Consider the following 15,695-nt stretch of genomic DNA (forward strand, 5'->3'; position numbering starts at 1 on the left):
GCCTGCCATTAGTGCAAAACAAAGTGTATCATGATTCACCTGACCATTACTTTCTTCCATTGTTCCACTATCCAATCATGATGTTCTCGGCATCACCGAAAGCAAGTTTTTCTCTGAAACAAGTGGTTTCTGAATAGGCAGGTGACTGCCAAGACCCAATTTCCTTCAACTCCCTGTGCATGGTATGGGTTGAAATATAGCAGTTCTTGGCTTGGTTGAATACAGATGTTATTTGCTGCGCACCAGATGTCCTATTTTTCCATATAGATTTCCTTAGAGTACAATGGTTTCACTCTTGGAAGTATTGTTTTTTTGCCAAATTTACACCTTTGATATGTGGAAGAACCACTTGCTTTCCAGCCATTAAAGACTTTTGAGAAACTAATTGCCTTTTGTTTCTTGAATCATGGCTCCAGCTAAACATGTGATCACAATAAGACCTTTTACTAAGTTTGATAGATCACACTCCCAATTCTGGCTTCTGATTACTGCAGTTGAACAGCTTGTGCAGTCTTTAAACCCGAGGCAATACATCACCACCCTGTCAGTTTTCTTCACATTTCTTCTGCCTGTTACTGCCTTAATATAAAGGCCTGCATTTTTTTGGCAAGTGTGTGTATCTTTTAAAACTAAATTAGAATATAAAAGCCATCAGTTTAATTCCATAGAGGAGTGAGAGTAACAGTATGCTCAGTTTGAAACATATGTGGCATTTGAGTAATGGTTGCTAATCGCTTCATACATATATGCTCTTTTTGGCTATTTTACTTTTTTTTTTTTTAAATACTAAATGCTGGGCCTGTTCCTTTATACCAGTCAATGATTAGATTAATTACCACCCACTAAGATTTAACTCTTAATAATTCCTTATATTTATTAGAAAACTGTGATGTATATTGTTTTATCCTTCCATGTGCCACTTTTTTTTATTAGACTTGTTATTCTGAAATGAAGTGCACGAAAATGTTTAGTGTTATAATTACTTCTATTTACATACTGGCAAGTGCAGCCCCAGATGATGTACAAGGCAAGTATTTGGATCTTACTTGCTTTAACATTTTCCAACTTTAATCACTGTCTAATTATCCTATAACTATACTTTTTTGTTGGAATTATTTACTGCTACATGATGAGTAAAACTGAAATGATTCTCCAAAGTATCACTGCTTTAGCCTGCCTGGAAAATACCAGGACCAACACTGACTTCGTTAAGTGACTGTTACTTTAATAGTGGCAGCTGGGTGAAGGACAGAATGCCTCTGGTGGTCACTTTTGATGTAAATACAATATTTTCCAACTTTACAAAAAAAAAAAAATCTTCACATTAATTTTTTAATATAAGATGCATTAAGTAAAAAAATTTAACATAAGATGCATTAAGTAAAAACAGCCTTTTTGCTACTGGATAAGGTACCTGGTACAACTGTTTATATTTCCATCCGTGCTAATAGCTAATAACTGCCCTTAAATCATGCTCCCGGACAATCTGAGCAATAACTTTAAATTCTTCATTTATATACTGTTCACTTTCCTCCAACTAATTTTTTCCACACTCTGGGCTATTTATGTGAAGGCAGGAGTGTCTATTTCTGTCTTAATTCCTTACCTAATTTTGCCTCCTGTTAACTAACTGCTATACCATTGCCTGTGACCACAACACACTTGCATGAAATAACTATAAGTAATACTACCAAGCTGTTTTTGCAGATAATTGCAAAATAGGTTACAAGACGTGACTACAACACACTTGCACAGAATGAGTATATATAAGTAATACTACCAAGCTTTATCTTTGCAGTCAGTTGCAAGATAGACCAGTAAAAAAAAAGTCAACTGCAGCCATTATCAACCCACTGCAGGATGGAAGCCTCCTCAACAATTCATGCTGAGGGAAATGGACCATAATCTGCCATGCTGGTCCAGTGCAGGTTGGCAGAGCAACTGTATTTAGCAGTCAGGGGCTTGAACCCCGGTCTACTCAAAGAGCATGTGCTACTGCACTCCCGCTCCTGACCACTTGGCTACGGAGGCCTGAGATATGGAAACTGCATATATAAAAAAATCTCATAACACACACAAGTTCAAAATTTGCCATTTTATGAGCTTTTTTGGATGGATGCCACATAAATTGCTTTTACTTTATATAAATGTTTAGAAATCTGTCAAAATTTCACATTTTCTAAATGTTTTATTTTTTTTTAAAATAAAGACCCACTTCAAAATGATGTTACAACAGGAGTGTCCTGCCCTCCCTTAATTACACCACTGCTTACTAGTTATAAGTTTTAAATTATTATTTGAGGTTTTTGGAATTAGTAATTCATTATTCTGTTGCGGCTTTTTGCCACTCCTAAGAATTCAAACAAAATAGTCCTTCACTGCAAGTGATAGTTTTGCAGGGAGGGGAAGATACAGGATCAGCTAGGTTTGACAAACTATAATACACATCAGAGGGAGGGGGTGCACTCTCAATAATGCTGCATAGTTGCCTTTCAACCTGTAAGGCTGAATCTGCTTCCAAATGCAGTTTCAAGTAAATTGTTATCTAAACTTTGTTGTCTTTAGTACAGGCTCTTGTACAAGTAGATTCATTTTACCTGCACATATATTTACAGAACTTGTTTTCAATATTGGACAGTATTTTAAACTTTCTCTCTCTCTCTCAGGCCTTGTGTTAAACAGCATTACCTGACTTATACTTAAATTTAAAAAGATAAAAAGCAAGATACCATGTATATTTGCAAATTAAATGATTTACAAATTGATTTCCAGGTGGAAAAGAGAATTACCTACACAAAGTCACATTCAATTAACTAAATAAAATTGCAATTGAGGTCAACATTTGAGTTCTGCTTTGGGATTCCATTCTCAACACAAGTTGCTACTTGAGTAGAGGTGGCTGGAATCTTCTGAGGCAGGTTTTGGATTAAGGCCATGGCCCAATTTACAACCCTGGGCTAACTGCTGATTCTTTTATTTTAAAATATTTGCATATCTTGTAGTTGTACAGAATTTCCTGAAATCAGAGGAGTACTGTGTGACCTTTGATAGGATAGTGTATATGAATGCTAGAAGGCAGTGGCTAAACCACATTGGTCCACTACAAGATGGCTTTTGTAACTGCAATAACCTTAGCTGATTAGTTAAACAAATTTTGTGCATCCATATTTGTAAGCAAGCTTATTTTAACATGACATCTAGGAGCAAGGTGATTTTGTGATCACTGGAAAAGAAATTGCAGAGGAATATGAATTAATCACATGGAATTAGCAGGATTTATTCTGTTATATTTAAGAAACCAGAAAGGTAGATCAAAAAACTTCACTGGTTACAATAGGGGCATGTCCAAAATCAGGCAAAGTCTCTATATATATTGGAAATGTGCAACTCTATTTCCAATTTACAAAACTCCGGGAAAATGGGTAGAGCTGAAAGTATTTACAAGTAGAGTAAATAGTTCATGATTATGTATTGCAAGTACAGCCGGTTAGGAGAGAGAATGATAAGGGGAATGCATATTGATTTGTTAAAGAGGAATCTTGTGTAATATGTTTCCATGAGACTACAGAAAACAACTTGACACAAAAAGTTTTTTGGCATAGTCTTTTTATACTTTTATAAGTGATATATATACTTAACTTGTGCAAAATGGCTATTTTTGGTGTCAGTATCAGCTAGTACACTTGAGCAGATCAACATTAACCCAACTAAACACACTCAATATTAATAGTCCAGTTTACATATAGGTCATCCAACAGCAAATAGGTAACTAGGGACAGTTAGCTGCATATGCTGTTTTGTAAGTTATGATTCCAATCAGGAGGGACTAGGCATCTAATTTTTTTTTCGGGGCTCGAATAATAGCAAAGGTTGGCCAGTGTCCTCGGCTAATGTACATTGTGGCAGAACGTACATTGTGGGTTTGTATGGTGCCACAAAAAAATTGTGCAGCCTGCCCTATTGTCTCTTGGTTTACCCACATTGCATGGTAATGTGGGTAAAGGCTTGGATTTGAATAACCAGAGAACGTTTATGGGCTTTTATAAAATATGGCAAAATCATTTGGACAAGAGCAACAGCATTGTTTTGTTAACTCCCAGAATCAAGTGGTTTTTTTTTTTTTTTTTGTCACACAAGTGGGCCAGACATAATGCACAAGTTTATAAATTTCAGTAGGGTAACACTAAAATTAAAAACGCCCAACTTTTTTTTTTTGCTTTGTAGCAATTTGGTTAGCAAAATACAACACCACTTGTTTGGAGAGAGAGGTCTGTGTTTGATTCTAGTTGGAAAGAATTTTCACTAGAATTTCTTCTAGCTGGAAGATTCTTCCATCCATGAGTTATTCTGGGTTTTTCAGCCCATAAAGCATGCAAATCAGTCTATGCTTCTACCAACAAAATATGCTGTACAGATAGATATTAGATTTTTGTCTCTTGCAATAAAACAATTAATGGAAAAGTGCCAGTGTGATACATTGGCACTTCTCCAATCCAAAGATGCCCTCATAATTAACCTCAATGGTTCAATACACTTTCTCACACTCTCCCAACAAACTACAGGGTATATGCCATCAATTCCAGGAGCCTTACTTGCCTTTATGCCCAAAATCTTTTGTAATAAACAATCATTTGTTATTATAACATAACTAATTTTATATCGCTCTGCCTCACTCACACAGCCTCTTTTCAGCATGAAGAGCCTTTTGTCAGTAAAGACCGATGCAAAGTAGCTATTCAATTCATCTGCAACATCAGTTGGGTTATCTAAGACTTTCCCACACCCAGTGCACAAGGGTCCAATCTGATTGGCTTTCTTCTTCATTGTATTCACATACATGAAAATTAGCCAATGCTTTTTCATATGCAACCTTGGGCTTATTTATAGTACTATTAGATCAGTTTGTACCTGTTGTACGCTTCAATACTTTCATTGCTCTGTGACTGTCGCATGACATCTTTTTCTGCTTTATTTGACCAGCCAGCTCTGCAGTTGTCCATTTCAGTATCCTCCTGAAATATTTTCTTAAAGGTATGTATGCATTCTTGGCTTCTGTGATTTTTTTTGCTTTAAAAGTATTCCATAATTGTAATGTATTCACCATTCCTCGGCAATCTACCCAATTTGCAGATGCCACATAGTGCCTTAAACTGTCAAAGTCCCCTCTTCTGAAGTTAAAACTCATGCCTTTAACTACTGCAACAGTTTTCATCTTTCAACTGACGATTGCATGATCACTTCCTGTACTTTTAGCTGTGGTCATTTGATTTGTTAATAATGATGAGGTCAAGAATATTCTCCTCCTAGTACTTTCTCTAACATGCTGGTACAAATAATAATCTAATCATGTAGTTTATTTAAAAAAAGATTTTTCACCATCGCGAGTTTCCTTCCCACTTATTCAAATCAACCTGGGGTAGATTAAAGTCAACTGTAATACATTTACGCTTGCTCGGTCATTCCATCTGCATATAAAGACTCGTCATATTCTTCACAATTTTCTGGTCTGTAGGTTATTCCCATTCTCATTGTTTCTTTGCTTCCAACTAACTCACACTACATAGATTCTATGCTGGCAGAGAACTTCAGACTCAGCAAAAGCTCTTTTCATGCTCAGGCTGTTTTTGATAAGAAGCATGACCCCTTCTATCTTTCCTAAATATACATACCACAGGGGAATTTATCATTATCAATTTCTGTGCTGCACCACGTTTTCTGTTAACCCTATTATATCAGCATTAGTTGTAACCTGGAGTTCAAATTCAGCCATTTTAGTGACAACACTCCTGGCATCAATGTAGATACAGTTGAGACTGAGTAATTGTCTATAGTTTACTACCCTAACATACTCCTTGAAGTTATTTAGGTTTGTATCTTATAGTTTTATCTTCCTCATTTGAAACATTGCTATCCTCTTCATCTTATCAACATCGGCTGTTGTGGCAACAAAAAAGAATTCACTAGGTGAATGCAAGCATTATTTTTACCCATATCAGATAAACACAGATCTAAATTACTCTTCTCCCCCCCCCTAACTAGCAGCTTCCCTGAACTCTTTATCCTCAATAAAAACTAACAAAAATTCTTGCACCACCTTTGTTCAAATGAATACCATCTCTACAAAATATATTCGTAACACTTAAAAATGCAGGCTATGCCAACGAAAAATTTCCTCCCTAGAACCTTGCCTTGTCACAAGGCTTTCAGCATATAATCACTCTTATCATGTCTGGGCAGAATTGCAGACATACACATTCTGACCTAACTGGCAGCATTTTATCAGCATAGTCCTATATTTATCTAACAGATGGTCAAGTTGTGTATGTTTAATATTGTTAGTCCCCACATGAATAATAATTCTCTCTTTACCTCCCTTAAAATCTGTTGGTAACATCATCAATTGTTGCTCTTGGCAAACACACTGGTTCTGGACCACCTGTCTTTATTACAAAACATTTTACCCGTTTCCCTGACAATAGTCTCCCAATAAAACTAGATCACCTTCGAGCAGAGCAGTGTGTATTCGACTATTCTTTTCTGGGACCCGGATTGGGAGTGCATCACTTGATAGGTAAGGAGATACTTGAGTCCATGATGAGCTACCAGTTTCATTTGTTTCTAGGGCAAGCACTTGTTTCTTCAGTGACTCAAATTCTTGTAATGCACCAAGCTGAAATTTGAGATCGGTACACTCCTTACATCGGTTGCAAAGTAAAGAATCAGCAGTTGAGCTAGGTTTGTCTACTGGACCTGAATTGGGGGTGTATCACTTGACAGGCAAGGAGATACTTGAGTCCCTGGCGAGCTCCCAGTTTCACTTGTTTCTTCAGACTCAAATTCTTCTAACACACCAAGTTGAAATTTGAGATTGGTACACTCCTTACATTGGTTGCAAAGTAAAGAACTGTCAGTTGAGCTAGGTCTGTCTACTTGAGCAGCCTTAGTTGCTCTAACAAAAAAAAAAAAAAAAAAAAAAGGTGTTTTTACTTTGGAACTACCAGCTGAAATCACCAACACCTTTGCTTCTTAACGCACTTGTTTTAAGGAAAAGCAACTAAGGCAATGAGGCATCAGTATAATCAGGAAACTGCATCTATTCTGTCACTGATTTGCTTGTTTGCTGGATAAGAAACCAGAGCTACCAGTAGATAATGCTAATTGCAATGATTCTACTTTTTTGTGCTAATACCGGTACCCTACCATCCATGGATCTTTCCACAATTGCAGTCCTCAACCTGCTCTTGGTTTGAGGGTATTTGCATCATCTTCCTGGCTTCACTCCCGAGGTTCCTGTTCCCTTGAATTTTCTAATAATTTTTCTGAAACCACATGGTATCATTAGACCTGCTTGCTGGTGCTTACAACAGTTGTAATCATGAATTACTTCTGCTGCACTTCCATTCTGAGAGTAAAAGTCTGCAGTGAAAGTGCGTGCCAGTAAGGAGAGAGGGGATTGTGCTTCTAATGCTATGGTATATCATTATTCGTAGCATGTTATGCTTTAAATTCCATATTTATGCACAGTAGAGCGGGGTATGAATATTACTCACAGCACATTTCCCCCTGGTGGTGAATTTTGGAACTAATTGTTTTTTAAAAGTAATTCTCTTCTGCATCCTCAGAACATACCTGCCAAGTTTCTTCCATTTTCTCCATTAGATCATGTTCCAGCCAGTAATTCTTGGAATCCTGCCGTTAGTGTTGTCTTTTTAGCACTGAAAAGGATTTTTTTATTTGAATATATCAAGTATAATGATCTGATATGCAGTTATTCTTCTTTTGATGGCTGTGTCTTTGTAACACTTAAGAAAATAGGGTTTTTTGAAGATTCTTCTGTGGACAAAATGAAAGTATCATCATGCATTTATGGTTGGGTCAGACTTTTTGTAGTTTGTTCAGGTGTTTTTCTTGTGCCTTTCTACTTTCTTGTAGCAGCATTTTGTTTTGTAAAACAAGAATCTAAAACCTTATTTGAAGATGTCAAGTTTTTGTACAAAAACTTGTTGGTATGCTAGGACATGTTTTTTGAAGGTTTCTAGCTATTTTTGTAACCTTCTATCCAATTACAGAAACAAAAGGAATGACTGCTACAGTATTAATTTCTCTTATAAGTAGTGCAAAATTCTGGTTGTCTTGTCTATGATTTGGGAAATACTGTCTGAGTAGCCATTTTCCCTTTGTGTTGACTTTTGGTGCCTATCTCCTTATACTACTGGGTGGGCAGATCAACAGTGACTCTGAGTTTCCTGTGTATTGTTCTTGTGATTTTTGGAATTAACTTTGAATGTCAGTCTTGCCCAGCTTTTCCATTTTAAAAGAGACATTAGGGTGTGTGTGCATTTTATTTATAGCACCCCTAAACATGAAAGATACATGAATCCATAGTACAGTCAGTCCTCGTATAACACATGTTTACACTACACAAATTCAATCATACACGATTTATGAATAGGGGAACGATATCTCATATAACACGAACCGAATTCGCTTATGCACGATTTGCCTTTGTGCTTACAAGAAATGGCAGTCAAACGTGGAATCACCCCAACTGAACGCAACACGATAGGAATGAAGAGAAGATTCTGAAAATGTATTTATATGTTTTATATCAGTGAAGGGGAAACACATTTCACCATAATAACATAAAAACCAACACAATTCCAGCTATCGGTATAATCACAAATGCAATTAGATAGAGTTTACTACTAGTTTATAACAGATTCCACTAGCAGAAACGCAACTGGAAATTGTTTTTATTGTTTTATGGTAGTAACCCCTAGAAATATGCTTTAGTAAAATGTGAGGTGTTAATAGTGTACTCTGCCTTTACGGTGTTGTTTATTCAGTTGCTACACGCACGTAGCTTTGTTTATGTGTATCAAGTGCGCCTCCACGTTTTGTAATTGTGCTTTATTCCCTAAAAATGAGTAAAATACTTAAAAGGTGTGAAAAGGAAGCGTCCTGGTGAGGACATTGCAGATTCAGAGAGAAAAAGAAAAGCAATATCGATAAAGAGAGGTGGACTGGGTCAAAAATTCTTACCTGGGAAAATTTGTAGTGGCCTCATACTATGGATTATGGCCAAAATCACACCGGCCTCTGGGGTTTCCCTGGTAAGGCTTATGGCCAGTCCGCCTCTGTCGATAGAGAAAAAATATGAAATTATGAAATGCTTTGAGCGAAATGAAAGATCGTGTGATATTGTACGTGCTACAGACCTAAATGAGGCAACGCTGAGAATTACAAAGAATGCAGAGAAAATAAAAACAACTTTCATAGCAGGAACAACTCAAAGTGTAATTAAAATCCATTAGATTAAGGCACAAAGAATTCGAAGAGATGGAACGGCTGTCATCTGTTTGGATAGAAAATAAAACAAAAAACAAGTTTGCTTACGATAGAAGCAAAAGCATTAGCAATATTTTATTATGTAATAGTCGTAATAAAACATGTATTTTATTATGATTATTTATTGTGTTTGGTAATGTTTTGGTTACAAATGTGTGTTCAATCTTGGGTGGTTGGCACCTAACCCTCTTTTTCCCATAGGGCCTGTTGTTTATATTGCACGAGGGTTTCTAGGAACACAACTATCGTGCTATAGGAGGACTGACTGTACTTTAATACCATGCATGGGCCAAAATATAAGAAAACAAAAAGGCATGTGTTCAGACTAGTTCAGAGAAGGGAAGTTTGAATTACAAATGCCAATGCAGAACAGTGTCCATGAAAATATCTATAGAAAAGACATGCAGTAAAAACAGCTCATCTGTGTGAGTTTGTAAGAAGCAGGTCATTGATCAACCTGGAGTTCCCCCTTTTTATATATAGTCTAGGGTAGATCTGAGACTTGTACAGACTTCAGAAGCCATTTACAAAGGTAACTCTGGTGGGGGGGAAGAAAACCTACTTTTTTAAAATGCAAATGAAGCAGTGTTTGTGATATTCATTTGACAAAGAAAGGTAAGAAGTTACATATTCACAGTACCATCTGTCTAGAAATCTGAGGATCAAAAATGAGTATGGGAATGGCAGATTTCTTTTCCAAGAAATAGGACAAGACTGGGTTTTAGGACTGAACCAAGTTTTATTTGTCCCATTGCAGAATTACCTAGAGTGTTTTTAAGGAATGGGTAGTGGATATTTGAGAATTTAAGTGTTTTCGCAGAACAAGGTTTCTCAAAGTCGAATGTAGTAGCCCATCATCAGCAAAACTATCAACAGGATTTATAGTCAGTGAAATTTCAATAAAGTATAGGATAAAAAACAAAACCTTGAAAGATACAGCATTACTTGAAGTTAGAGCCACTTACCAGTGCCTGTAATGATTGGTTTTTGGACAGAAATATAGCTACGCAAATGCAAATAAGCAGAAGGCAAATTGTAAGATGGAAGTTTGTTTAGAAGACCTTCAGTATCAGTATTGGTTATGGCAATCCTTCCCATTTCAGCTATTCACATTCCCTCCAATATTTTGTCTAGTTCTTCCTTGAATTTATTTAAGCTATCGACTTCCACAACAGATGGAAGTTTGTTCCAGCAATCGACCACCCGCTGGCTAAAGGCAAACTTCTGCACATCTATTCTACAACCGTCCTTCAATTTGAATTTGCACTCCATCATGTGTGTAGTCCAAGCAAGAAGAAGAATCCCATCAGCAGTGAGCTTGCTCAATCCATTTAAAGCTTTCAACACCTCAATCAGATCACCTTGCAAGTGCCTAGTTTCCCAATGCTGCAATTTGCAGAACTGAAGCATCTCTCTTGGTAAGAGCACTACCCAAATGCAAATAAACAGAATAAGCACTCCTTTGCTCCCTCACCAATCTTGTTGCTCTTCTCTGTACTCGTTCCAGCAGCTGTACATACTTCCCAAAATGAGGCTTCCAGACCTGTGCAGTACTCAAGATGTGGTCTGACAATTGCCTTATACAATGGGATAATCACCTCCTTATCCCTGCTAGCAAAATTCCTGTATATCATTGACAAAACCACATGAGCTGTCCTGGCAGCCTGTCTGCATTGCTCAGAGAACTTCATATCCAATTGCACAATTACTCCAGGTCTTTTTCATTTTCCACTACTCTGAGTGCAGTAACACACGGTATGTTAATATGCGATTACTACTACCCACATGCAGTGCTTTGCATTTGTCCATGTTAAACTTTAATTGGCATTTCTCAGCCCAACTACATAATTTTTCTAGATCTTGTTTAAGCAGTATACTGTTATAAACTACCTAGCCAACTGCTGTATATCTGCAAACTTATACATTAAGCCTGATATACTTTCATTAATAAATACAGAAAACAATGGGCCCAGTACAAAGCTTTGGGGGACTTCGCTAGAAACATTAGTCCACCTCCACCAGGGTTGGGTCCATTGTTGTTTTCTGTATTTATTAATGATATTGATGAAGGTATATCAGGCTTAATGTCTAAGTTGGCAGGGTTGTTAATGACAGTACGCTACAGGAACAGGATCTAGAAAAGTTGAGCAGATGGGCTGAGAGGTAGCAAATGAAGTTTTAACATTGACAAATGTAAAGTACTGCACATGGGTAGCAGTAATACCAGAGTAACGTATCAACTGTGTGGTACTACACTCAGGGAGTACCCACACGGTTGATACATTACTCTGTGGTAGAGAATGTAAAGAACCTGGGGATAATTGTGCAGTCAAATACGAAGTTCTCTGAGCAGTGCAGACAGTCTGCAAGAGTAGCTCATAGCGTCTTGTCAATGATATACAGGAATAAGGAGGCAATTATCCCCTTGTATAAGGCAATGGTTAAGCCACACTTTGAGTACTGTATACAGGTCTGGAGGCCTCATTTTAGGAAGGATGTAGAGCTGCTGGAACAAGTACAGAGAAGGGCAACAAGATTAGTGAAAGGAACGAAGGGTTGCTCTCATGAAGAAAGGCTTAAGTTCTGCAAATTACAGTGTTTGTAGACTAGGCACCTGCGAGGTGATCTGACTGAGGTGTATAAGGCCTTGAATGGTTTGAGCAAGCTCAATGCTGATGGGATTTTCCCTCTTGCTCAGATTAATTGCCTGAGGGGACATGAATTCAAATTGAGGAAAGACAGTTGTAGACTAGATTTGCAGAAATTTGCTTTTATCCAGCAGGTGGTTGATTGCTGGAACAAACTTAAATCTCTCATTGTGGAAGTTGACAGCTTAAATAAATTCAAGGCAGAAAGAGACAAACATATGGAGCAAATGGATGGGTGAAATGGGATTTTTTTTGGCTGATGCTGTATAAGCTTGCTTTCTTGCATCATATGCCCCTGCTAATGCTAAGAGCAGAGTCCATTGATAATGACTGTCTATTCCCATTCAACCATCTTTTATCCATAGCAGTAACTTGTTCTTAATGTCACACTGCTCCAATTTATACAGCAGCCTTTTATGTGTAACCTTATCAAAAGCTTACTCGAAATCCAAGTATATGATATCAAAATTATTTTTTTGCAACCAGTTCCTTTGTGACTGCATCATAGTATCCAATGAAACTGGTCAGACAAGACTGTTCCTCAACAAACCCATGCTGTGACCAATTTATAACTGCAATCCTGTCTAGATGGTCCTTCATTACTTTAACCAGTGACTCCATTATTTCCCCTGGAACAGAAGTTAAGCTAACAGGTCTGTAATCACTTGGGTCACTCTTTGATCTATCTTTGTGAATTGGGGATACATTTACACATATCCAGTCCACAGGAACTTCCCCCGAATCCAAAGATGCTGATAATATGGCTAAGGGTTTGCTTACCTCCTTTGATATAATTGGATAGTCCCGCCCCCAGGTGCCTTTCTTAAATTTAACTTCAGCACTTTCACTTCCACATTCCTCTCAGTTCTTGCAAAATCATTTAGCTCCCTTATAGTATGATAAACTTCTGGCAGTCATTCCCCTGAAGAATTCCTCTTGTGTGAATTATGCTAAACATGATCAAAAACATTAAGAAATAGAGGGCAACTGTTTGAGTTTCACTGAATTTTTCCACAGATGAATAAAATAAGCCATGATGAACTTGCTAGGACATCTCTCTCTCTCTTTTTCTGAAGAACTAAGTAGTAGTGAGTAAGGGTTGCACTGTCCTCAAGACAGTTTTTTTATATATAGAAGAAGTAAACTTCACCTGCTGATAGGTTGAGTTCTAATGCCCTCAATACATCATTTTATGATGATAATCAAAAAGTTTGCAAACTTTGATCATCATCAAATTATAGTGCGTACATTTCTGCTAATTATGAAATGGTATGGCCTGATGTAGCAGAAGTCAGGAGTGAGAGTGCAGTAGCATGAGCTCTTTGAGTGGATTGAGGTTCAAGCCTGTGACTTCTAAACATGATTCATGTTTGTATTGGTAATTTATTGTAAACTCTACTGACCTGGTGTTTGTGCCAGAGTATAATTTTTTTTTTTTTTTTATAGTACAATAAAATGTGATTCAGCCAGGTTAGAAAACAAGCATTTTAATTTAAAAAGAATTTCTGTATGACAAAAGAAATGTCATGAATGAGAACGATAATTACAATTAACAATTACATTATATACAATAACAAGGTCAATCTTGATTTGCATAATTCTTCTGTACACAGCTGACAGTTCATCTATACATCCAGATATGTTTCTGTTGTGACTGGACTGACTTCTTTTATCAACTGATTTCGAACAGTCCCATCTTCAGGATATTCTGCTTCTTTTTCCTCGTTTGGAACATAGTGAGTGTCACAAAAATACTGGAAATATTTCCCAACTTCTATATGAGGAATGGCTTTTGGTTCTTTAGTAATTTCCAGATTCTCTGGGGTGAAAATAATAATAAAAAAAAGTATGAAAGAAATACAAGTACAGTTATTTAGCAAAACCTTCTTAATACATACAATTTACACAAACTGAGAAAGTAAACTCTTAATGCTCTGATAAACACCCGATTGACTTTTTAGGATAATGTTTATTAATTTGTAGGCACTCATTTCTCAGAATATTTATATGAGGGGCACTTGAAAAGTTTGCGATCCAAGTATGAAAGGGTAGTGGTACACTATTAAAAAATTTATGTACTTCATGTATAACACTTCAAATAGTAACCCACCAAGTTTCATGCAGTCTCAATTACACCTTTTTTTTAATTATAGGTCCTGATGTCAACTAAGTTGTATGAATGAGGGAAGATGGACAAAATCAGTCTGTTATGCAGTCATCCAATATTTGGGAAAAAGGAACAATGCTCAAAGGCAATTCATGAGGATATGATATGGTTACAACATTGGGGAGGATATCCCCTCCCTATTCCATGGTTAAGAAGTGGGTAGCAAAATTTAAATGAGGGAGGGAGAGCTCAGAAGATGATCTACGCTGTGGAAGACCTGCAATGTTCATGATCCGATGAGTGCTTGACAAGTGAAAAAAGTTGTCAGCACAATGGGTCCCAAAGTTATTGATGCAGATCAAAAATGCACAAGAGTTGTCAAATTAAGTGAATACTTGCATAGTTTTCAAAGTGACCAAACAAATTTCCTTGCAAGGTTTGTGACCATGGATAAGATGTTGGTTCACCATTTTCAGCCAGAGCCAAAGGAACAATCTAAAGAGTGGAAACAGTTTATCACAGTTCATTTTGTTTTAAAGATCTGGATATTTCTAAATATGAATGGATAAGGAAATTCATTTGTTGTGGATAAATATGATACATCTGATGCATATGACCTTATTCCATCTAAACAAGAATGGTTAATAGAGTTGTCTTATGATAGCATGTTGAAATAAGAGAACCTGAAAATCTTATTCTGTTTTGGCTATAGGTGAATAAAAAGTTCTTTGACTTATCAAAAAAAAAAAAAAAAAAAAAAAAACGCAATACACATTTTATTACCATTCATAACATCTTATTTGTGTGAAATATGGTTGTCTGCTATAGCTGTTATAAAGACGAAATATTGATCTTGATTAGTGGTTGAAAAAGAATTATACATAGCAATATCAATGGCACAACATTTTGAGAAACTTTGCATTGAAAAACAAGCTCATCAATCACAATATATATATATATATTTTTAATGAAAACCCCAAATACGAAAGCTATTATAATCTAGAGTACTTAGTACTGTGTATAAGCTGAGAAGGGAGGTTGTTCATATTTATGGGGTATATATATATATATATGTTTACTCCATTAAAAGTGAAGCTAACAGGGTACCTTATATCATCAAGTTTGTAAACCACTAAAGTAACTGAATTTGATTTTCTATAAATTTTAAACCATGTAAATAAATTTATTTACAAATGAAGTCTGCAATAAAATCAACTAAAATTAATATATAGGGAACCCATAACAGTGTGGTAAATTAATATAAAACTAGCTTTTTTTGTACTATAATAATAATGCTATCTATATTTTGAACGTAGTTAAAATTTTGATTATTGCTTTTAATGTTTATTTGCTCTTGCATTACATTAAAAGTTTTTTTAGCTACCAGGCTGTTCTGGGTCAGTTTTACTTGAAGTTTTTTTTATTGAATTCTATGAATATACAAGACTATTCTGTAAATATGAAAAAATAATTTCACTGTTATCATTCATAATGAACTGAAATTTTTCTTTAAGGTTATTTTTTTATTTTTATTAATGGCAAAAGTTCAGAGGGCTGATCTGGTACGGTACTCAATTAGCTCACCTAGGTAA

General features: G+C 36.2%; 1 protein-coding gene across 1 annotated transcript in view; it reads right to left on the bottom strand.

Moving 5' to 3' along the window:
• Positions 1-13,604: 13,604 nt before the first annotated feature.
• Positions 13,605-15,695, bottom strand: part of LOC150079300 (F-box only protein 21-like) — a 157,873-nt gene continuing 155,782 nt past the window's right edge. The window contains exon 12 of the mRNA XM_090383024.1: positions 13,605-13,815. Within this exon, the coding sequence (XP_090239150.1) occupies positions 13,622-13,815 (194 nt within the window). The 3' untranslated portion in view covers positions 13,605-13,621. The remainder of the gene's footprint in view (positions 13,816-15,695) is intronic.

The sequence above is a fragment of the Mastigoproctus giganteus genome, chromosome 10, assembly GCF_048544385.1.
Source record: "Mastigoproctus giganteus isolate SK-2022 chromosome 10, ASM4854438v1, whole genome shotgun sequence".
Taxonomy (NCBI): domain Eukaryota; kingdom Metazoa; phylum Arthropoda; class Arachnida; order Uropygi; family Thelyphonidae; genus Mastigoproctus; species Mastigoproctus giganteus.